Source organism: Pongo abelii, chromosome 21 (assembly GCF_028885655.2).
Source record: "Pongo abelii isolate AG06213 chromosome 21, NHGRI_mPonAbe1-v2.0_pri, whole genome shotgun sequence".
Lineage (NCBI taxonomy): Eukaryota > Metazoa > Chordata > Mammalia > Primates > Hominidae > Pongo > Pongo abelii.
This window is the reverse complement of record NC_072006.2, coordinates 16237858-16262390: the sequence shown is the minus strand read 5'-3', so window position 1 is coordinate 16262390 and position 24533 is coordinate 16237858. Positions and strand designations below refer to the sequence as shown.

Here is a 24533-nt window from a genome sequence, read left to right as displayed (position 1 = left end):
TTTGGTTTTATGGCGTCTTAGCGACCGAGCAATTTATAGATGGCGACCTTGTTAACCAGCAGTCCGGGCTCGCCAGGAGCTGCGGAGTCCAAGGCACTGCTGGGGACGGAGGAGGGGCGAGGGTCAGGAGAAACCTGGGGTCCCAGATCTCCAGCTCAGAGGGGCGCTGGAGGGAGGGAATCTACCCGCGCGTTTGGGGGCAGGGGGCCGAAGCGGGGTGGAAGCCCCCTCCCCGCAAAGCCGACCATGTGGCAGCTGAAAGAGCCATCGAAGCCCAAGTGTGTTTGCGCTCATACCCAATTTATTACCGCTGAACATATGGCCAATATTTTGACTCACGTCAGTCCGGCAAGGAAAACAAACAGAGCGCGCGCGGCGCGGGGGAGCTGCCCCCTCCGCTGGGGCTGCGCGGTGGCCGCGGGGCCGGAGCTAGGAGGGTGGGGCCGCTGGGCCGGGAGCCTGGAGCCAGGAGCCCGGAGCCGGGAGGGGGAGCGCTCGCCGGCCGCGTAGAGCCGCCGCCCGAGCGCCCGCGACTCGGCAGCCGCCCGCGACTCGGGATAAAGAGCGGCCGGGACCTGCGCGCTCGCCCAGCCGAGGCTCCAGCGTCGTAGCCGCGCTCCAGGTGAGCCTCCAGCTCGCGCGCGTTTCCGGTGGACGCGGGATGGGGGTGGCGCGGGTCACCCGGCGGAGCCCGGGAGCCGCAGCGGAGCCCGGCGGTGGCGATGGAGGAAGCCCGGCGTCGCCCTCGCTGCCAGGCGCTGACTGTCTGGTCCTCCTGCCACAGTCGCCCGGCGCGGGAACGCGCTCCGGGCACGGTCACCGCGGCCTGCCAGCAGAGAGGGGTCTCGGGGCACCGTCGTCGCCGCCGAGCGGCGCCAGAGCTCGGGTTCACGGCGGACCCCCGTTATGAGCCCCTCGCTCTCCCGGGTCGTGACTCGGCTAGGTCCCCAAGCCGCGTAGTCCGGACGCAGCAGGTGGGCAAGTGCGGGGCCTCCAAAGTTCTCCCCGACTTTGCGGATCACGGCAGGAGTGGGGAGCACTCGAGGACGGGCAGGGCCCCTCTGTCGCGCCTGCAGTCAGGAAAAGTTTTACCTGCCGCCGAGGCCAGGTGCTCCCGCCGCTGCGCACTTTCCGGTGCGGTCAGGGAAAGCGGGACTGTCCCAGGGGCTGGGAAGGTGCGGGGCTGGGGGGCGGAGGAGGAGGGAGGGGCGCGGCACCCTCGGCGGTCCCCGCCTGCGGTCCCCTGAGCCCCGCCTGGTAGGGCGCGCGGTGGGGGAAGGGCGCAGAGCGAGGGGGGTCCGGGTAGGTGGAGTACTAGATAAAGACGCGCCTTGAAATGCGGCGGGACTGTCGCCGCAGCTCCGGGAGTAGGAGGCGGAGCGGGCGCGCGAAGCGCCTGGTTAGCTCCATCCCGAATGCCCGGGGCCGGTTGTGCCCCGGCTGCCGGGGCCGCGGTGAGGAAGGGGCGGCCGCTGCACCCACCTCCACCGGGTAAGTCGCCCCCTGTGCGTCGCGGGGAGCTCGGGATCGGGGATTGAAACAGAGGCAGAAGTCCCGAAGGTAATTTGGAGATGGCGCCCAGTGGAGACAGGGGCTTCTCCTCAGACGGAACTGGGACGTGAGGGGACGGTGGTGATGAGCAGGAGGGCAAGTGGTGGGAGTCGCAGACAGGAGAAGCCGGGGCTGAGGGCCCGCTCAGTGGACTGAGGTCTCTGGAGAGGAGACTGAAGACTGGAGTTTGGGAGGCGAGTGTTGCCTGGGCCGCGCCCGGCGCCGGACAGTTCTCGTTTGTGTCAGTAGAGATCGCCAGAGGATCAGAAATGAACCTCGGTGGGGTCCTTGTCTCCGAGGGGCGCCCCCTCCACCCCAACCTCCTCCCACAACACACACGCACACACTACCAGGAGGCCCTTTGGCGCTCCCCTGGCGCCTTCTCGATTTTAGTGGCTCTTGGGGGTGGAAAGGAGACTTTGCGTCTAGGGGAAGGTTGTGAACCTCTGGTGCTCCCATTGGAGAGAGAGAGACAGAGCCCTAGGAACCCGCTTTCTGTGCCCGAGGGCCCAAGGGTGCATTCCCTGTCCTTTCCGGACCCAGCCCTTAGCTCGAGCTAAGAGCGTGCCTTCCCCGCGCCACCGACAACTACTTTTCACATCAGCCTGCCCGACCCAGCTTTAAGTGCTGAATGCTAACCCGTCAGGAGAGCCGCTTGTTTTCCAAAGTCTTGTGGTAATGATTTTGTCACGTGTTAAGAAGTAAATTCAGATAAGAGAGTGCTTTCAGCGCGTGTTTCCTGGAGAAACCCAGATCTCCCGTATTGAAATCGCCCTCATCCGGGGAAGGTCGGGCTTGGCTGAAAGAACGTTCCTGAAGGCAACACTGACGATGCGTAATCTCATTGTAACATATTTAATCATTAGAGCAGAGCGAACGAATAAAGCCAAGGAGTTCGCCCAGGGGGACGTGGCGTTTGGTTCCCCAATAAACCGGTGATAATGGATTGGCTGGGACAGGCTCGTTTGGCCCGAGGGGGGCTTAAAGCTAGGTTTTTAAAGAAAATATTGGAGAGAGGCCGGTTCCATTTTGTAGCATGCCCGGAGCCACAGTTCGTGTTCAATTTAACATCCATGAAAGTTAAACGGCTTTCCTCGCCTTTTATTTTATTGGATGCATTTTTAAAGATCTTATTAAAGTGCATTTATCAAAGTCCTAACATATGCCCGCAGGGTCTTATGCCCACACAATGAGGCTGATTAACAGAAAGACAAATACTAATTTCTATTACTATTTACATCCTCGGGAGATATTTGCCCCTTGGGGGAGGGAGGGAGGGAGGCAGATAATTGGGAAATTGTTGTATATTTTGCCTTGAAAAAGAATAGGGAGAAGGGAGCTCACCTAGATGCCTTCCTCCTGCACCCACAGTTAATCGCAGGGGGACTCCAGGCTCTAGGTCCCAGGATCGGTTCTCTCCGTGGCATCAATGGGGTTCCCGCCACTCTGTAGGAACGGGGTGGGGATTTTCCCCCAGACACAGAATCTGAACTCAGTCTCTGGGCCTGCAGAACTTATCTATCCAACTCCTTCTTAGCTGACTTGGGAGGATTGTCCATCCACTCATTCTTCCCTTCCTGGGGCAATTTAAAGAGTTAATATATTATGGACCAAAGGGAAAAAAAAACTCACCTTAGGCTTGAACCCAAGGCAGGCTGAGATTTCCTTTCTTTTCACACTAATGCCCACTTTCTCGTCCACCTCTCCAATGGCTGTGAGTCTCTCCTGCCAGATATCTGCCGGGCACGGTCTGGCCTCTCCAAAGTTGCAGGCTCACACAGCTTTAGGCCTCCCCAACCCAGAGACTCCACTCTGCCACCCCACAGACAGAAGGGATTTCCTATGACCCTGTTTCCTTCTCCGGGGACAGAAGGTGAGGGCAATTGGAGCTGGGACTGATTTTCATTTTCTGGTTAGCAAAGGTCCCAGCACGGGGTAGTGTTCCTGGGGTACATTCCCCTATTTCTTTCATCCAGGACGTGAGAGCTGACACCTCTGCTTCCTGCAGCCCCTGTTCCCGCATTGGAAGGCGAAGCCAAAGTGGGGCTGTTTTGGAGATGCCATCCTTAAGGTGAACGTCTTTATCGCCACACTCAGGGACCAGATTGGGTGACATTTTCCTTCCCCATTGATTTCAAGTGCATGCCACGCTCTGAGTCTCCAACCCAAGATAAAATAAACCTTCCCCCTCCAACAAAACCTTTGTGTCCGCGCCGTTAATCCTTGCTGGAGCAGGAAGGTGCAACGCGCTTTGTTTCCGGAGTGAATGAAGACAAACGCTTGCACCTTGGCGCTAACCAGACAATAAACTAATCCACTTGAAGGTTGTTATCTGAGATGGGATGTGCGAGGGCCTGAGAGCTCAGCCACATACTGTACCAGGAAAGGAGTTTCTTTTCAACCCTTTTTCATTCCAAAAAAAAAAAAGACGAAGAAATGAAATGAAGTCAAACAAATTAGTGTTTCCAAATAAAGGGAAAAGACCTTGTGTGTTTAATGATTGGAAGCGCTTTTGTGGATGGGGAGTGTGAGGTGTGCCGCCTAGGGCTGCTGAAGCTTTGGGCTCCTCAAGGTCGCCCCCTCTTTAGAGCAGGCCCCAAGACCCCATCCCCAACCCCCGAAGACTTTTTCTGCCCTTAACTCCCCTGGAGGACAGGGGGCAGGTACCTGCACTGCAAGCTTTCACCGCCGGCTTGAACGGGGAAGGATGCGAACCGAGCGCCGTCTCCAAAGAGGTGCCCAGAACAGAGATGGGGGGAGGGTCGGATGCCGTCCACGGAGCCCAGTTCTTCCACAGGCACAAGAAAGGCTCCCCTCCTTAGGGTGTGCCGAGGCCTCGCCTGCTCTCCTGTATCTTCCTTTCTTGCCTGGTTTGCTGTTGTTTAGAGCGCACCCCCACAACAGGGGGCGTAAAGCTGAGGCGTGGGAGGGCAGAAGCCGGAAAAGCAGGGTGCCTCTGGGCGGCTCCCGTGCCCTGGAGCGCAGAAAAGGCGCTCGTGTTTGAGCTACCTGGGAAAGTAAACAGGTAAACACTGGGCCGACTTAGAGGGCCACTTGTCCTGGAGTGGGGCCACTTAGCCTGTGTACATTCGCCTCCCCTCCTGGGCCTCCGGCGATTGTTCAGCCTCCCCGCGCCCGCTCCAGCCGCCTGAACCCGAACTCAATTCGTTGCGGAACCCAGAGCAGCAGAGAGAGCGAGGCTCTCCTCTAGCTTCCAGGGGCACAGGTTCTCTTCCTCCCCTCTCCTGCCTTTCCCCCAGGCCTAGGACTCCCAATGCGTCCGTTCTCAACCTAGGAAGAATGAATAGAGCTAGAGATGGGTACGGAACCTGGGGCCCCAATGTTGATAATAAAGATGGAGTTGGGGGGTCCAGCTGTTCAGGTTACCCCAGCAGGGGTGCGCGGTGTTCGGGACTCTAAGGAGACACCAAGCAAATCTCCTCCGGCCCGGGGCACGCTGGGTTCAGAACTTCCAGCACCCGCCTCAACTTCCTCCCCAAGCATGCAGCAGAACGAAGCATCTTGCAGAGTGCCTACGAGGTCTCCAGACCACGGCAGCTGAGCCCAAAGCTCAAACCCGAACTTGACGGAATGGAGGACATTGAACTCGCCTGGGTGCAAGATGGTACCTGGAAAGAATTTACTGAAGAATGCCGAGTGGGGGAGACGAGGAGCTGAAACTGGTGCCGGCAGACGCGGACAGGGTGGGAGTGGTGGGCCACTACTGAAGAACCCTCCGGAGGGGGAAGTGAGCGGGGCAGGGCCTCTCAGCCTGCGGGGTGTGCGGGATCGCAGGGAACCGAAGCTCCCGGGCTCTAGAAGGCCTAGCTGTGGTACTCGCTGGGAGGCCTCTTGGGGAGTCCTCAGGATGTAATCACCTGTTTAATTGGGACAGAAAAGGTGCGTTTGGCGCCTGGCCCCTAGGCTCTTTGGGCGCAAGCCGGGCCCAAGAAATTGAGGAGACACTGGACTGTGCTGTGGGCACCGGACTTGCCCTGGCCGCCAGCTGGGCCTGCGCAGACCTCCCGGCGTCCACAGGCCGCTCCTGGGGGACTTGCATTTTATGATCTTCCACTAACAAGCCCAGTTTCTCCCCTTCAATTACGGGCCTCCCAGCGGTCTCCCAGCGCCTTTTCAATTGCAAATGTTAACGCTCTGGAAACGGACGCGGGAACCACACGGACGAGAAGTGATGGGGAAATGTAGTCTCGAGGTCCCGGGAGAGGTTGAGTGCTGTGGACCCGGCAGCACCGACAGCGGAGGAGGCAAGGCCGAAGCTTTCTCCAGTTCTCTCCCTCCCTGCCCAGCTGCCCCCAGGCCAGGGGAAATAAAAACTGGAAGACTAGCTGGGGTGAAAGTGTGGGAGGGGCCAGAGTCCAGGAGGCGTCCTGCGAGGGCAGGGGAAGTGGGCGCCTCAGGTGCTCTGGCAAGAGGACACCGCAAGCTGAGACCCAGAAGGATTCGGCTGGTCATTGAGGCTAAGGGGCAGGTGCAAAGGCAAACCCGACCTTTGAGAACTGGGCTGAGGGCCTCCTTCTCTAGGCGCCTATGGCAGCACTCCCTCCCCATGATTAATTCCAGGAGCCAGGATTCCCCTAGGAAAGCAATCCTCTCTCAGGTGCTCTGTGGACCTTGCAGGCTGCCACGGGTGAGGGGAGGGGACTTGATCAATAGCAGCGGTGCTGATTTAGATCCTGGGAAGAAAGGGTCACTATGCTGGGGAAGGGGGAGAGAAGTTGGGAACTACATGGAACTTCAGCGAGGTGGTTCCCAGCTGAAGAAATGAACACGCTTTGGGAGGCCTCTGCGGGCACTCCCCCACCTAAGATGGCTCTGGGGATATGCGAGAAACGACACTTGCTGCCAAAGACCCCTTTGCCACCTGACCCAAGAATTCGCCTGGCCCAACCAGGTCGTATTCTGGGTCCCCATCCTGGTGGCTGCCCTGGACCCCAAGAGAGCCTCCGCCCCCTTAGGACTGAGGAATAAGAGGAGGAACAAAAGGAGGGTCTTTGCTGCAACGCTTGGGTTGAGGAACTTTTTTTCTCACCAGTTATTTATTTAGCAGCTGAGTAACAATATCAGTGGCAGGCCCACTCCCGCCCCTGGATCCAAACTCGGCGCTTCCCCGACTCCTGGAGAACCAACTTCCCTCCTCCGACGGGGCAGAGAGACGAGCTCCCACGTGAAAGGGCGGGGGAGGGGGGGCGCTGAGAAAGACAGAGACGGAAAGCGAGCAAAAAAAAAAAAAAAAAAAAAAAAAAAAAGCACGAAAAGTAATGGGTTCGAGGAAGACGATTCAAACAAGTTTCTAATTCTTCCAGGGGAAAAAAGGGGGGAAGGAGGGGGAGAAAGGAGAAAAGAAAAAGTAGGAGGAGAAAGAGGAATCGGGGAGCGTCGACATGAAGGGGTTTCCTTAATATTGTGGACGGATTCAGAAATGAATGAAGAGATAGTCCATTGAAAAGGGTTGAATGCCATGACAACTAGGAACAACCTTAGATTTATTCCAAACAGTTAGGACACATTGAAAGAGAGCGTCAATCATGTATTATTTCGCCACTGAAATAAATGCAAAAACCGAGCCGGGACAAAGGCTTCCAACGGGAGCGGGACATTTGTCTACATTTCGCTCATTGTCCGCAGCTTAGCAATCGGTTTGTATTTGTGTTTGCCCGGGTCCGACCACCCAGGACGCGCCGACGAGGGGCTCGCTCTAACCTGGGCCATTGTCACCCACGTCACATACTGGGGGCGAGGCAGCCAGGGCTGCAGAAAGCCGCCGAGAGGCTCGGGGAGAGGTGCCCTCACCCGGCGCTGGCAACCCGGGGGCAGCTGGGGCGCGGCGGCAGCCGCGGCAGCTGCGCGCGAGGAGGACCCGGCGACCGCGCGCTCAGCTTGGCCCGCGCGGAGGAGCCCAGGTTGTGGGAAGACTAGACCTGGACCCCGCAGGGGTGGCCTTCTGTGCCCCTCCCCGCCCCCAGACAAAGCTCCTTCCTGACACTCCTCTGGGGCGAACGAGCATCAGGTAGCCAATCTACCCCAGTGCACCCCCCCAAAAAAATTTTAACTAGAAGAAGAGGTGGTAAGTGCTGCGTGGTCTTTTCCAACCCCAGCGCCAAGGAGGAAGTGCAAGTCCCGGGAAAGTTCAGTTCCCAGAGCCGAGTGGTTGGAAACTTCACACTAACCTGACTTAACCTGGAAACGTGGAGCGCTTACTCCGAACGCGCCCAGGGCGTCCAAAAGGAGACCATGCTAAAGAACTCGCGTGGGAGAAGAAAACTGGGGAGAAAACGCAGCATCGTCGGGCCACTCAGCGACCCCCCTCCCCGGCAGCTTTCTGGGTCCTCACCCAGGCTGGAGACACAACCCCCACCCCCACCCCCGCAATCCCGCCTCGCCGCCTTCCCGCTGCTCCACCTCTAGCCGGAGGCTGGAGAGGGAGGGGGCCGGAGAGGGAGGGATAATAGAGGGCAGGAAAGAGCAGGGCCGTCTGCCCTTTCCTCCACCCGGGGAAAGAGGCCCGCAGAGCCCAGAGGCAGCAGGGCCAGGGTCCGACCCCAGCCGAAGTTGGAGCTCCTCACTCTTACCCCGCCCTCCCCGGGACCGCCCGCAAAGCAGAAAGTGAGCTGCGCGTCCTCCTTGGCCGCAGAGAGGTGGAGGCGGGGGGTTGGGGGTGGGAGGTGGGGGGAGGCGGAGTGAAGGAAATAAATGAGTCTTTAGCAAATAAAGGGCGGCTGGAAGGGGGCGGGTCGCTTGGTGGTGGCTCTGGCCGGCCCGGAGCGGAGCTCTCTCCTGGGTTTCGGGCTCTCTCGCGGTTAACTGGAATCAATTACTTGCCTTGTCATTTCTAGCACTCATCCTTAAGCCTCAACCAAAATATTGACCTAGGAGGCTTACAGAAGTTGGGCTCTTGCCATTTGAACCGGATCTTGTTTAGGGAACCACCAGCGATGGAAAGGAGAGATTTCCGCAGCTCGGCCTTCGCCCCCTCCCCCTTTTCCAAAGGCGCCACAAATCGCCAATTTTCCGGCTTGCCGGGGGTGGGCGCGCGGGGGCGGGGAGGTAGGAACCGGTGAATGTTAAAGAGGATTTTTTCCCTCCTCCTGGTTTCTGTTTTGTTTTCTCTCCTCCTCCTCCCCACCCCCACCTTTTTTAAGATGCAATTTGTTAAAACGGCCCTTTCAAGTGTGTGGACTCGCGAGCGATGCGGTGGCCCTTTGTATGTAAATACTGGGTTTAAAAAAAAAAAGGCTCGCCCCGTCTTTGCAATTAATTGACACGTTACACCTCTCATCTTGCTCTAGAGGGCCGTTGGCTGGGAGCGCGGAGCTCCCCAAAACCCACAATTTCACATCTGCAAATACTGTCTTCATCCACTTGACTCCCAAGACCCGCCCACACGTGGCCAACCTTTGCGTTTTTAATGTCTCTTCCCCCTTTTTTCCACCCTTCTCCCGCTCCCTCTCTCGCTCCCCCTCCCTCCCTCTTTCTTTCCCTCCCTCCCTCTCTTTCTCCCCCTCTCCCCCCCTCCCCAGGTTCGTGAGTGGAGCCCAGCCTTATATGGACTGATCGCTCGGGCAATGGCCCATTTTTTCCTCGCCACCAGCCGCCACCGCGCGCCGAGCGGCCGCCGGAGCCCGAGCTGACGCCGCCTTGGCACCCCTCCTGGAGTTAGAAACTAAGGCCGGGGCCCGCGGCGCTCGGCGCGCAGGCCGCCCGGTTCCCTGCGTCCATTTCCGCGTGCTTTCAAAGAAGACGGAGAGAGGCACTGGGTTGGGCTTCATTTTTTTCCTCCCCATCCCCAGTTTCTTTCTCTTTTTAAAAATAATAATTATCCCAATAATTAAAGCCAATTCCCCCCTCCCCTCCCCCAGTCCCTCCCCCCAACTCCCCCCTCCCCCGCCCGCCGGGGCAGGGTAGCGCCACGAATTGACCAAGAGAAGCTACAACTTTGCGACATAAATTTTGGGGTCTCGAACCATGTCGCTGACCAACACAAAGACGGGGTTTTCCGTCAAGGACATCTTAGACCTGCCGGACACCAACGATGAGGAGGGCTCTGTGGCCGAAGGGCCGGAGGAAGAGAACGAGGGGCCCGAGCCAGCCAAGAGGGCCGGGCCGCTGAGGCAGGGCGCCCTGGACGCGGTGCAGAGCCTACCCCTGAAGAACCCCTTCTACGACAGCAGCGACAACCCGTACACGCGCTGGCTGGCCAGCACCGAGGGCCTTCAGTACTCCCGTAAGTAGCAAAACTTGGCTACCGAGGCCGTGGTCCCCTCCATTCCTGCGGCCGCAGCCTGGGATGGACGCTGGGAGTGAAAGGGGAAGGGGCCATGTAAGCCCGGACCCCCTCACTCGGATCCGTAGAAAGATTTTTAACACTTGTATAGGATGTCCTCTGCCCTCCTCTTCAAGCCCCCTTAGTTCCGGGAAAGAGCTTGGTCTCCAAAATTTTTTTCAATGCGAGAAATTAAGGAGAAAGAGGGAGAAGGGCTATACCTCTCAGGGGCTGGTATATGATGTCAACCGGGACTGATGGCTCCAGCCGCAGCCCCCGGACTCTGGCCGCTGGGAGGGACTGGCCTGGCCCCCTGGAGGTAGCCAGCGAGCCTCGTCCGGGTACGGGTGGAGGGTGGGGAGGCTTTGGGTGGCCCGGGTATAAATAGCTCACCCTGCCCCCTGCGCGATCATAGAGGACGCTTTGTGCGGTGCAGGGGGTGTCTAGAAGGCCCGAAAGCAGAAACGAAAGCCCCCAAAAACCTGCCTTAAATGGCCGAGCCGATCAATGCTGGGATTGTGGGGTTTTTCTGTTAAAAATCTGCCCACGTCTCGCCGGAGAGGAAACCGCTTAAGGGCGCCGGAGCCCTTAACCCGCGATGATCTTCAGTGCCACTCCCCCCTAAATTCTCACCCACACTATGTGAGCCCCTTGAAACTCGAGCCCCTAGCCCCCACTCCTACCGATTTCCCTCTTTACCCTGGGAGGCCCCGACGTCTTCGTCAGGCGTAGAGCAAGGCAGGGGTCATGGCAAAGGCAGCGGGGCTGGGCTGCCAGGCGCGGAGGTCCAGGGTCGCACGGAGGATCCAGGGTGCTCGGAGTCTGGTGCAGGCTGCGCGCGGCCTCCAGACGCCTGACGCGCTTCTCTCTCCCCCTCCCCCCAGTGCACGGTCTGGCTGCCGGCGCGCCCCCTCAGGACTCAAGCTCCAAGTCCCCGGAGCCCTCGGCCGACGAGTCACCGGACAATGACAAGGAGACCCCGGGCGGCGGGGGGGACGCCGGCAAGAAGCGGAAGCGGCGGGTGCTTTTCTCCAAGGCGCAGACCTACGAGCTGGAGCGGCGCTTTCGGCAGCAGCGGTACCTGTCGGCGCCCGAGCGCGAGCACCTGGCCAGCCTCATCCGCCTCACGCCCACGCAGGTCAAGATCTGGTTCCAGAACCACCGCTACAAGATGAAGCGCGCCCGGGCCGAGAAAGGTATGGAGGTGACGCCCCTGCCCTCGCCGCGCCGGGTGGCCGTGCCCGTCTTGGTCAGGGACGGCAAACCGTGTCACGCGCTCAAAGCCCAGGACCTGGCAGCCGCCACCTTCCAGGCGGGCATTCCCTTTTCGGCCTACAGCGCGCAGTCGCTGCAGCACATGCAGTACAACGCTCAGTACAGCTCGGCCAGCACCCCCCAGTACCCGACAGCACACCCCCTGGTCCAGGCCCAGCAGTGGACTTGGTGAGCGTCGCCCCAACGAGACTCGCGGCCCCAGGCCCAGGCCCCACCCCGGCGGCGGTGGCGGCGAGGAGGCCTCGGTCCTTATGGTGGTTATTATTATTATTATAATTATTATTATGGAGTCGAGTTGACTCTCGGCTCCACTAGGTAGGCGCCGGGAGGTTGCCTGCGTCTCCTTGGAGTGGCAGATTCCACCCACCCAGCTCTGCCCATGCCTCTCCTTCTGAACCTTTGGAGAGGGCTGAACTCTACGCCGTGTTTACAGAATGTTTGCGCAGCTTCGCTTCTTTGCCTCTCCCCGGGGGGACCAAACCGTCCCAGCGTTAATGTCGTCACTTGAAAACGAGAAAAAGACCGACCCCCCACCCCAGCTTTCGTGAATTTTGTAAAATATGTTTGTGTGAGTAGCGATATTGTCAGCCGTCTTCTTCTAAAGCAAGTGGAGAACACTTTAAAAATATAGAGAATTTCTTCCTTTTTTTAAAAAAAATAAGAAAATGCTAAATATTTATGGCCATGTAAACGTTCTGACAACTGGTGGCAGATTTCGCTTTTCGTTGTAAATATCGGTGGTGACTGTTGCCAAAATGACCTTCAGGACCGGCCTGTTTCCCGTCTGGGTCCAACTCCTTTCTTTGTGGTTTGTTTGGGTTTGGTTTTTTTATTTTTTATTTTATTTTATTTTATTTTATTTTATTTTTTGCGTTTTCCCCTGCTTTCTTCCTTTCTCTTTTTATTTTATTGTGCAAACATTTCTCAAATATGGAAAAGAAAACCCTGTAGGCAGGGAGCCCTCTGCCCTGTCCTCCGGGCCTTGAGCCCAGAACTTGGAGCTCAGCTATTCGGCGCGGTTCCCCAAGAGCGCCGGGCGCAGAAAGCTTTCGATTTTTTAAATATGAATTTTAATAAAAATCCTGTGTTTAAAAAAGAAAAAAAGAAAAAAATCCCTGCCCTCCCGTTTGTCCTACTGCGCCGGGCCGGAGGCCCGGGCCTGGGAGCCGGGTCTGGCCGCCCGCGGGGCTCCCACGGGCGGGGAGGCCGAGGGCACCGGGGCCCTGGGGCGGGCGGGGCTCCCGGTGCAGGCCCCTCCGACCACAGGCTGCACCCCGCGCCTAGGATTGGGGCGGGGACCGGAACGCTCGGCCTCCGGCCTGGCCTGCGAGCGGTCGGCCGGAAGCCCAGGGTCGCCCACCCTCCCCGGCCTCTCCCCTGGTCTCGCGCGCTGTCTGAACCCCGGGCGGCAGCGTCCGGCTGCGGGAGGAAAAGTGACTTCGGGAGCCGCAAAGGCGAGGAGAGCAAACCCCCCTCGCTGGCCCAAATCTACGAGTGGCTCCTTCAGCCTGAGAAGCTGTTGAAGCCACTACACTCGATGACTTTCACTTTGTTGCATTTGACTTACCTCACGCTAAGAAAGTGGGTGGGTGGGGGTCTGAGGTTAAGACTGGCTGCCTTCTCCCCACTTCCCACCCCTTTTCAAAATCTGAAGGCTGGTGCTGACCTAGGAGACCGCTAAGGCTGGGGGTGGGAGCGGTCAGGGCGCGCTAGGCTTTGGCTTAGGGGGCTTGGGGGGAGTACGCGGGGTTCTGGGCTCGGGGGAGGGAGGGGATACTGCAGCCCTCTCTAGGATCTTTGGCCCCAGGAAGCCAGGGAGCGAGAGTCTTTGGCAATCCCAGCAAACCCTGGCTCCCCCTTCCCTTCCGCTCCCATCCTTTCCGGGCTTCCAGGCCTCTCTCCGGGGACTGGATCCCGGGCCTCCTTCCCTCCAGCGTTCGGCGATGTGCGGTCTCCCCAGGTCAGCCCTTGAGTGTGGGACTGGGTGAATTGCTAGGAAGTAGAGGTTTGGGGGTGGGGTGAGCGCCCCGGAAGGGAAGTGGGCACACAGGCCCGGGCACGCCCGGGAAGGGCGCATCCATCTTTCCGGCGGGGAACTGATTCCGTCCCACCCTTGTTGCTGGAGGAAGATCTCCTTGGCGGATGCTGGCGCACACTTGGCCACGCGGGGGAGCGTCTTAGGAAGCCTGGCGAACTGGAGGATGAGCCTTTCTCCTCTCTCTCGCGGGTTTCTAAAAACACTTGGGACTCTGTAGCTCACAGCCCAGCGGGTGCTGCGAGACGCTGGGGGACTGAAAGTCGGCGCATTTGGAAATTGTATCTCTGTTCTCTCCGAAGCTGCACCATCAAGGCTGGGGCGTGGGGTGGCAGTGAGGAGGCCGGGCAAAAGAAACGGTCCCAGCTGACTTTCTCGCTCCCTCTAGTTGATGATCAGGTTTAATTCAATATCTAAAGCAAACATGATTATCCGTGGGACCAAATCTGTGCGTCGATAGCGCTCAGCGCAGCAGCCCAGGGACGCGATGACACTTTATTCCCGCGTTCCACACCGCGCCTGGATAATTGAGGGCTCGGAAGTCTTTCTAATACCCCAGTAAAGGTCCTTTCCCATCTCCAGGCTCATCCTCGGGGAAAGGGCAGTTTTTCTAAATGCTAAAAGGTCTCCCTTTGTTCTCCACACTAGCTTGGCAATGTTTGGGGGCTTATGTCTTACTGTTTTTAAAGGCCAACGAATTTCTCCCAAATAGTTTGTTGTGCAATAATTGAACGCCCAACGTGCCCTGGTACTAACCACTCAACATCCACTTGCAACTTCCCCTAATCCCAAAATCCTCCTGGGAGGAAAGGTGAGGGTTTCAAGTCTCTTGGAGCGGAGCTGTCAGAAGGCCTGAGGCCATTTTGACTCTTCCAGGCCCCAGGGCTTCCAGAGTGAGAATGATCACAACAGACCCTCAGGTTTCCAGAGAGGAAGGGGGAAGCGTGGAAGGTCCTCACCCTGGCAGGCTTCCACCACTTGCTCATTGAGGACACATTTGGAGCGGTGGCCAGGACCGCGGGCCTGCAATCTGGGTGTGCGCTCCTGCGGCCGGCCGGGAGCCCGGGAGGTGGGCCCGGCGCCCGCCTCTCTCTGTCCTCGGGTCCCCATGGAGTCAATAAAAGCGCCTGTGGAGCCCTGTGTGGCCCTAACCCCAGCGCCCTGGGAGCGCACCCGGCGCGGGGTCCGCTTCAGCAGTCTATCTTCGCCCAATCTACAGCGGGCGGTACAAAACCGCACAATGGGAAAGCTGGGAGCCGGAGATGTTAGAGGCGTGCATATTAAAAAGGGACAGAGAAAGGATCGCGGGGACAGAGAGAGGGGAAGAAGGAGAAGGGGCCCGCCCCCCACCCCCCGCCCCACCCCGCACCATTCAGCGCGCTTATCGCGGGCAGTGAATCCCGGAGTCAGGCAGAAGTCTCCTTGGGGTTTTGTTGGGCCTGTCACTGGGTCCCTTTGTCATCCACGGGCTCCATGCTGGATTCCATATGGCCAGCTGGGCCGAGGGAGCGCGAGGAGGGACCCGCACAAAACCTAAATTGTGTCCGGCTTTCAAACCCTGTATTGTTGTCTGTGAAAGGAAGACGCATTAAAAATTCGTGCTATATCTATTGGGGAGGAGGCTGGAGGAGGGGAGAAAAAGCCACCCCTGTCTTTGATGGCTTCGGAGGGCGCTTGCCCCGCCTAGGCCCCGTGACACTGAAAGCTGGATCTCTCTCATTCTGTCTCTCTCTCAAAATCTCTTTTTCTCTCCTCTCATCATCTCGCTCTCATAATCTCTTTCTCTACTTTCATAGTCTCTTTTTCTCATAATCTCTCTCTCTTCCTCACTTCTCTCCTTCCTCTCTTCTGTCTCCTTGACTAACGCTGGGACGGGAGTCCGCGAATCTGCGCCTTCGGGGTTTGGCTCATTTGTGCGCACTTTGCTCACTCCTTCCTGTGTGTGTATCAGGAAACTAACTTCTGCCTGGGAGCTCTGCACCATCGGACCGTCCTGGGGCTCAGGAGGCAACTCAGGGTACCCAGGGCCCGGGTGATGCTCGGTCCCCTACGGGCTTAGCGGCTCCTGGGTAGATGAAAATCCACCCCCCCTGATTTCGCAACCGACCGGCCCCGAAGCGCCCGCGCGCGGAGCCGCCCTTCCACTCACCGCGAGAAAGGTTCTGAGAGGCCAAGGGTGCCGCTCAGTCCCGGGCCCAGCTAGACTTGGGCTGCAGCCCGTTCCAAGGCGACTTGCGCCCTGCCGCGCCACTTGGTTACCAACCCCGAAGAGCTAAAGACACGCGCGTTCGTTTGAATTACGCGCGGGGATCCATCCCACTGGCCTCTTGGTGCGATGGGAAACCACTTCAGAAACTTCTTCCAACCGCGTCTCTCCCCATGTTGGAGAAGGGAGATACTTCCTCTTTAATTTTCAATGTCTCCTGTATCGCGTGCTTACAAAATTCAGTACCAGGGAGACACAGCAGGGCTTCCAAAGAATTTGCCCATTTTTTGCCTCCTCTAAGCGGTCCAAATTGGCGCGAGGCAGTCGGAAATAATTTGGGTCATGCCTTCTCCCCTGCAATTGCCAGGTCAAAACTCCCATAAGCAGTCCCCAAATAAACCATATGTACTAAACAAAAATAGTTTATGCTGAGCTCTGTGGAAATAAAAAATGGAACCCAGATATGTTCCCCACAAAGTCACTCAGCCCTTAATGAGCAGAACTGAGCTGGTGGAAATTCCGACTAATGGGAAACTTGGATGCGCCCCCTTTCCTCTTTAGTACAACGGTCATATTTAGTAGAATCAGATAATTTGGTACGAGTGGAAGCCCCCCTTCTCAACATTCCCCACCTCAGATAGGGAAATAACTTATTTCCTTACCTATTGACTGTTGGGCTTAGTTGAGACCTGGTGTGGATTTCTCGAGCCTTTTCAAGAGCCTGGTCATTGAAAAGCTAATCCAATATTTACCGAGCATAAGGACAGTTCTCAGACGTATTTATTAAGGCCCATCGCTAAGTGATTACTTGGACTGAAGACAAAGGCCAGGGGAGGGGGCGTCTAGGCGCACCAGATCCTTCCCGTTTGGGCTCTCCCCACCCGGAACCAGGAAGCCGGGAGCGCGCTTGTGCGGTGCTGAAGTTCCCCTCCCGGTGTTAAGTGGCGGGCGGATTAGATACTGTGCTGGGCAGTATTTCAGGAAATATGTACTTGTGGCTTCCTGAGAGGCCAGGCGCAGTGACACTCTAAACCGTGTCGATATATCATCTTTTATCCAGGATCTGCAAATAAACCCCTGATCCCCCCGGCGCATTATAGCCGCCGCTATCTCGCCAAGGAAGCGATCTGAGTTTTATTGCTTTCACCAACGCCCCGAGACACACACACACACAAACACACATACACACACACACACACACTCGCACTCTGATTTTTAAAGGCTCTATTTTTTCCCTCCCGAGGCATCGTTATTAATAAAGAGGCGAATAGGCCTCAGCGCCGCCATCCGAGCAAGCGGGGAAATGTGGGCCAGCAGCCCAGGCCCGCGAGCGGATCCCGCCTACGCTCCACGCGCCCCCTCGGGCAGGAGAACCGAGCGTGTGCCGCGTGCTGCCGCCGCCAGGAGGCGCCCGAGCCAAGCGTTCCCGAGCGTCTCTGCGCGCGGGTCCGGGCAGAGTCCGGGAGCCGCCGGGAGGCAGCTGCGCATCAGCAGACTCGCGGCCCGGGTCGGAGCCCGTTGAGTGGTGCCAACAGACGGCGGCGACTTGGAACCTTGGGGAGAGCCGCTAGTCAGACGGCGGCGGGTGCCTGGGAGGTGCGAGTGGACCTGTCCGGCTGTGGTTTTCCCGCCATGCCTTTTCTCCACGTGCGTACCACCGCCCGTCCCAGCCCCGGTTTCCATCGTGTTTGGGCACAGACCACAGCCGACTGGTCCAGGAGCGCTCTGGCCACTGGGAGGACCCCACCAGGAGCCAGGGCGCGCTGTCTCCGCGATCTCAGGGCCCCTGGCGGCGTCGGCCGCGCGGGTGGACGCGGGGAGGGCGGTGCTGCGAGGGCCCGGAGAGTGGGTGCCCGCGTGGGGAGGCGGCCCGGGGAGCGCGGGAGCGATGCGGAGGAGGGACCCGGTTTGGGTGCAGGTTTGCGGGGTTGGGGGTTCTGGGAAGGAGAGACCCTCGCCTTCCGCCCGCCCTGGATCCGGGTCCCGCCGGACCCCCGGCTCCTGCCGTTCGTCGCCTGGAAGCGGGGCAGGCGCACAGTCCAGACGCCAGGGGGAGACGCCGCGCCGACCCAGACCGTGGGGTCAGGGCCCGGGAGGCAAGAACGCCCCCCACCCAGCTGAGTACCCCAGGCAACCCTCACTCCGTGCTGAGGCCTCGGCTAGGGTGCAAAGGTGTCCGGGAATGGAAAGGACACGAGGGTGTGGACGCCTCGCACTCTACTCACGCCTGGTGCCTTTCTGAGAGGCTGGGCGTGGGGCAGCGGGTAGGGGACAAGGGGGTGACATTCCTTAAGGTCCTCCCCCCAACAAAAGGAGGGCCTGCAGTTCCAGCTTGATTCGTTGATTGTTGGGTGGAACCGCCTCACATCAAAGGCATCGTGGCTCCGAACACTGCCCCCTTTACTTTCCTAAGCCCCCGCTTCAAAACCAGCTGTCGGTGGGCCGGTGAGGGCGTCTGCAGTACCCAGGCTTTCCGCGGGGCGGCGCGGTTGGATAAGAAAAGGCTTCCCGGCTGGAGCGCGGAGCGCAGCTCAGACACCTGCGGGATTCGAGATGTCTCCGCGAGGTGTCCTCTACTCCAGGGTTGCATTCCCTAAATAATGAAAACTCCCTGCCCTTGCACTTGGTGCCTGGAGTGCGATGAAGAGGCTGAAGGTATCCAGCCCGGCCCTTCTCCCCTCCCTCCTCAGGCTGCTGATGTGACATGCGTGTAACTGTCACCCCACGCAGGACGTGGAACACTTCCACCACCCCAAAATGTTCCCTTCTGATGGAATAACGTGTTCTGTCCTAACAAAAGAATAGCTCAGTACTTAAAGGTATCAATTCAAAGCTGCAGATGAAAAATCCCGTCCGCCCTTTGTTGCTTGTTCTTGCCTGTGGTATTTTTACCTTTCTTCATAAAATGATACAAAGAAAGCCCCAGGTCGCTGGCCCCAGACTCTCTCGCACCTGAAGACGATGACCATCACTGCTGCCAAGTACTGAGCACCTTCTAGGCCAGGCTCCTTCTCGTCGTCGTCTAATCAGATCATAATAGCCAATCTGTCCTTCTGCAGAGGAGCCTGTTTCAGAGAAGTTAAGCACCCGATCTTATAATCAAGCCAGTGTTCTGACAAAGCAAAGCATTCTGGGAGTGGAGGTGGGATCTACCAGGGCGTCCTCTCCTATTCCAGAAGAGTGGGCAGGGCTGGGGGAGGACAAAGATGCCCTCCCACTCTGCAGAAGGCAGTTGGGTGACTTCTCCACAGGGCAGGGTTCTGCCAGTTCTCCTCTGGCAGCAAGTGACCAGGTCCCATCCTGGTTGGTGGGGGCTGGGCCAACCCCTTGGCATCCTCGGGGAAGCCTGTATGTACACCAGCACCTCCACTGGGTGCCAAGTGGCCATCCCGGCCAACGAATGTCCCTCCAGAACTGAGGGGGAGTAGGCTGAGGGTCCACCTGAGGGGCACACTCCGGAGGCTGTTCTCACTCCTGGGCCTTCCATGGTTTCGACGACATGAGCAACTCCCCTCTCCCCCCAGGATGATAAAGTGTACCAAAAAAATAGATTTTTCAGTAGCCAATTGATCTTACTGCTTTAATTAAATGATTACTTTTTTGTCTAATGTGGGGAAAAGGTAAAGTTAACTTGTTCTTCTGGGCATAGTGTTGGGCTCCCTAATCTGAGAGATTTGCAAGTTTTTCTTTTGTTTTGTTTCTTTTTTTTTCTGAGACAGGATCTCGCTCTGACACCCAGGCTGTAGTTCAGTGATGCTATCATAGCTCATTGCAGCCTTGAACTCCTGAGCTCAAAAGAGCCTCCTGTCTCAGCCTTCCCAAGAGCTGGGACCACAGGCATGCACCACCATGCCCAGCTATTTTTATTTTTGTGTAGAGATGTGGTCTCACTATGTTTCCAAGATTGGTCTCAAACTCCTGGCCTCAAGCTATCCTCCCACCTTGGCCTCCCAAAGCACTGGGATTACAAATGTGAGCCACTGTGTCCAACCACAAGAATTATTAAAAGGAATTTTACTTAAGTATCTACTTCCAGATCTCTCCATGTTTCTTTACTAGCTACAAAACAAAAGAATTACCTCATCAGCCTCTGTAGGGTAAGATGAATTGTGTGGAATGGGTATGAAATGAAGGAGAGTTAGATGTAGAAGGTAAGACAAAAGGAATCAGCTTTTTGTGTCTGTGACAGAGGATCTGATACTTGATGGTCTGACCACAAGGCATCGCTCAGAAATCAGCAGTCCTTTTCACCCAGTGAACAGCCAGCTGCTTTGAGCAGAGAGAGCTGTGGTTGGAACTCCTGCTCTGTGACTCAGGGGAGGAGGCAGAGCTTGCGGCAGAATGCAGCCACTGCCCACAGCCCCTGTGCACTCCCTCTTCCCTTGTGCTGGCTTCCTGCTGCCAGCATCTGCAAGTCTCTGCCTGGAGGTGAGCAGGAGGGTGCTGGGCCCATTAGACAGGTGGCTAGGGCTGGGGAGTTCATGGTCTTCACGCAGTTTCAGGTGGAAGTTGCAGGGTATACGGCCTAGCTTCCTGGCCCCAGGTGGAACAACACTGAGACATGTTCGCCATTTCCCACAGGCCCCCAGTGGGACTGAGCCCTAGTTGTCTTCAGTGGCAATCTGCTCATTACCAGATTTTTTTCCCTTCACTTTCTCATTTTTCCATTTCCTTGTTGGTCCCAATTAACTACTTGCACATGAATCTTTGTCTCAGGGTCTGCATCTGGGGGACCCCAAAGACACAGACACTTGAGCTCTTACTCTGCCTTTATCCTAGACCTAGCATTGGTCTCCAGAGGCCACTCATGACTTAATGGCCTATCTTAATGGCCTCTTTCCCCATGTGTTCCTTGGGAATGTCCACTGTTGATGCGTCTTTCTGTACTAAGTAGAGTTTTTGGGCTGCAAGGAGGCAGTTAGCACAGGGAACTATGTAGTGAGGGACATGGAGACTAAACAGCAGCTGGGCCATCTCTCTGGCTTCTCATGACCAAGCCTGGGACACACAGCTGCCCTCACGCAGGTCCATCCTCAAAGCCAGTGACTTGGTCTTTTCCTATGACAAAGGAGCTCCCAGAATGTGGCAGTCCCCCTTCCTAGAGGGAGAATCTGACTGGGTCAGGGAGGCACCCCCGGTTTGCAGAGCCCCCATTGGTCAGGTTCAGTGTCCAAAACACCTGAGGGGCAAGTGGCTTCTCGAAGTCCAGCCCATATGGTTACTTTTGACTTGGACACTCAAGGCACAGGGACACATGACACAGGGTGTGACAAATGCATGCAGAAAGAGCCACTCTCATTCCTCAGAAGAGGCTGTGGAGATGAGTGGCTGAGCCATGTGCTCCAAAATTCATGTTGAAGTCCTAACCCCCAGTATCTTAAAATGTGACCATATTTAGAGATAGAACCTTTAAAGAGCTAACTGGGTTAAAATGAATTCATTAGGGTAGGCCGTACTTCAGTATGACTGGTGTCCTTAGAAGAAGAAGAAATCAGGGTACAGACACTCAGAGGGGAGGGCATGTGAGGACATGGGGAGGAAATGCCACTTGCAAGCCAAGGAGAGAGGCCTCAGAAGAAACCAGCCCTCCTGACACCTTGATCCTAGACTTCCAGCCTCCAGAACTGAAATACATTTCTGTTGTTTAAGCCACCCGGTCTTAGAGTTCTATCTTGAATTTCTCTCTGCTTCAGACTTTTCTGTTTTGTTTTTTAGCCTAAGTGCTATTGAAAAGAGCAGAGAAGATAGAGTGCAGGCCCCTAGAGACAGGATGGAACGAAACACGCAGTGTGCGTCTGTGTCCTGCTCAGCATACGCTCTTGGTCCCCACCGGGGCCATCTCACTGCTGACTGGCATCCTGAAGAACAGGCAAATTGCACAGGGGCAGCTCTTTCCTCCAAAGCTGCAATGGGGTGCATGAAGTCCTCAGATTTGGGAACTCATCCAGGCACTTGAGCTCAAACATACAGTTCTGATCTAAGACATCACAGGTAAGAATATCCAAAAAGGTGAGCTTTCCCCCTGGAAACCATGACTTCCTCAGAAACAAGGAGAAATGTTTCAGCTGCCCAGGTTGCAGTTCCGAGTATGGAGGCTTCCATGTTTCATGGTCAGTGTCGTGGTGGAGCTGTTTCAGCTGCACGTGGTATTCCACCATTTGGTCCTCCCTGATGTCTCCTGGCACCTTTCCTTCTTCAGTCTCACCACTCTGAAGAAGCGTGCTTGTGAGCGCCACGGGACGATCTAGGATGTCCAGGATTGTGGACGATCCTGTTCTTCCCATCCGTGAGGTAAGGCAGATTAGGAACGTCCAGGTCTAGCTTGAATTTCACATCCAGCCATTGGCTGCCACCATGGCCAGGGGCTCCTGCAGATGGATCACCGTTTCCCCTCCCAGGAGCAGGCAGGTGTCCAGTGCCAGCCCCAGAACATCCCGGTCACCCATCTCCGTAGGGCTTGGATGACATGATGGTGCTGTCTGTGCCTTTGAGGACGGTGCCTTGGGTCTTTGTACACTAAATCCCACCTTGTCCTCTCCTCTATTTGAAACAGCCATTTCCCAAATCCCAATCTGAGGAAATCCTGTTCTTCCTTCCCTCATGTTTCTCTAGGCCTCCTGTGGACTCCCAGAATGTAAAGTCAGCATTCCCTTGAGCCTTTCGGGGACTTATAAGCACATGGCCCAAGGTCCACCTAACTCCAGGTGTATCCTCTAGAACCAGTATTCTAATCCTAATTTTAAAGGTCTTACAGGACCACCGGGTGTGCGTAAAAAGCCTGCTGCAAATCAGAGTGCTTCAATTGAGTACTAATGAGATGGAGGAAAGAGGCTGTGAGTGCAGACAATGAGTCCCTGAGTAAATAGCCTCCAGAGCCGAAGGTGTTCTCCACACCGAAAGAATGACTGTACCCAGGGAAGGAGCTCAGACTCACCTGGACAAACCCTGAGGGGACAGCCATGTCCCAGTGTGGCTAGGAGGGTCTGGAGCTGGGCACGTCCACCATGTCTGCTTGATTCCCCTCCGGCTGAGTTCTACTCAGGTGAGTTGTGCTCATTCTTGCTTCCCCAGGGCCTGGATCACAGTTCCTCAAGCTTTGGGATACAAACGAATCACCTGGGATTTGGATAAAATGCAGATTCGCGTTCAGCAGCCCTGGCATTCTGCATTTCTCATGAGCTCCAGGGAGACGCTGGCGCTGCTGGGGCAGGACCACACTTTGGGCGGCAAGGGCTTGGCAGGCAATTCCAGGTGTCACCCTAGAGATGGCCTGCTATTGCACTGTCAGTAGGTAGCTGCCAAAGTGACGGCTGCTCCAGAGCAAGAGGAGAACCTTTTGAAAAGGGTCCTTGAATCATTTGGGAAATAAATCAAGCCATATGAGTAAAAAGTAATCAAAAAATATGTTGAATATTGGAACCAGAGGAAATCTTAGCATCATTTTGTAATGACTCCCTCCATGAATTTTCCAGATAAGGAAACTGACAAAGCCAGGTGGCCTGTGGCTGAGGAGCGAGACGGTCAGCGAGGTCTCCCTGCTGCACTCCCGTGCACTTCCACAGTGAAACCCTGCTGAGAGACACAGGAAATGTTGAACATAGTATCTTTAAAATTAAGACCATGACTGCCCTAAACATTTACAAAGCACGAACCATGAGAAAAAAGCCTGTACCAGAAATCAGAAGATGGCTTTTGTCCATGTGCAACCTTGGACAAGTTAATTACTTATCACTGCTCTCTGAGCCTGTTTCGCCACTGGTTACCAAAAAAATAGAAAAGGATATGCCTGCCCTTCCTAATTCACAGGGCATCGCAGGGAGGTAGGTAGTTAATATGCTGAACCACTTCAAAACGGTGGAGCTGAACTCACAGCAGGAACCCTGTTACACACACCTTTCCATGACAAGGATATTGGTGGGGTGAGGGAGGTGGGGAGAGGCATGAGGATGGGAGACAAAGGGGTGGGGTGGGGGGTGGGGGAAGGAGGAAGCCAGAAGGACAGGCCCAGGCTAGGCTCTGAAGTCAGCAGGTGAGCAAGGTAGAGAACTAGCAGCACACTGTCCATGGATATTTGCGGTGATGGAAATGTAGTGTATCCATGCTCTCCAATATGGCAGCCACTAGCCACATGTGGCTATCAAGCACTGGAAATGTAGCTAGTGTGATTGAGGAACTGATCTTTAATTTTTCTTTAATTGTTATTAATTTCCATTTAAATAGCCACATGTGGCCAGTGGCTTATGTAGCAAAGATCTAGATCATTTGTTTGAAGCAGTAAAAAGAGAAATGTGAATCCCCTCTTCTTACCTCCTATAACATACTAATTAACATCACTGCAATTAACCACCATTCACAGCTCTTCAGCTGCTCTGTGGAACCTCAGCCCACTCTGAAATGAACATCTGCAGTGGCAGGGGTTACAGAATGGGCTGGGAGTGGCAATGTAGATTCATCTCTTCACACAGTCTTTACGCCCTCAATCAAAAATGCCTCAGGCAGTGTAAAATTCCATAAATAATAAAGAGATTTTAAAAATATGAGTCTTGATTGATTCCTTACTATGTATCTGGCTGGAATTGGGATGAGGGGAGGCAAAGAGAGTGGCTGAGCACTCAGAAATGGCCATTACTGCTCAGCTGGAGGGAAGAATGGTGCCACCGTCCAGAAGTTCTTAACACTTTGTGTCCCACAGGCCCCTTTGCCAGGCTGAAGACTCCTATAGAACCCTTCTCAGAAGAATGAGTTTAGGTTATAAATAAATTAGATTAAGAGGTAATTCTACCCCTTGGGGATGAGGGACTGCCGATTAAGGACTCTTACCCTGCAAAGAGTGACAGAGTCCCTTTGTTCCGGCACCTCTGCCCCTCCCCCACCAGCTGCCCTTTGTGCCAACCCTGGGTGAGTCAAGGAAAGGACCAGCCAGGACTTCCCCCTCCCCTGGGAGGGGTGCCATGGAAGGCAGAGGACTGCTGTCTGTGTCAGAGCACCTGCGGTCACCATGGGCTACAACACGGTGAGACAACAGAAGGAACAGTATTGAAGGGCAGCTCCGCCCTGAGGTCGAATTTTGGTCTTAATGGACATGTAGGCTGGGTGAGGGGCTGAGATGGGCTGCAGCATTTTCCCTTAGGTTAACCCTTCCCCACTCCCATCTCCTTTCCGTGAACATAACGGCATTTCATAAA

The 24533-nt window shown here is 56.2% G+C and overlaps 1 protein-coding gene across 1 annotated transcript; it reads left to right on the top strand.

Annotated features, from left to right (window-relative positions):
• The first annotated feature begins 497 nt into the window (after window positions 1-497).
• On the top strand, window positions 498-12211 carry NKX2-2 (NK2 homeobox 2). The gene is made up of 3 exons (XM_002830010.5): window positions 498-622; window positions 9090-9793; window positions 10717-12211. The coding sequence occupies exons 2-3, from the start codon at window positions 9535-9537 to the stop codon at window positions 11277-11279; spliced, it is 822 nt and encodes a 273-aa protein (XP_002830056.1). The 5' UTR covers window positions 498-622; window positions 9090-9534; the 3' UTR covers window positions 11280-12211.
• Window positions 12212-24533: the final 12322 nt, after the last annotated feature.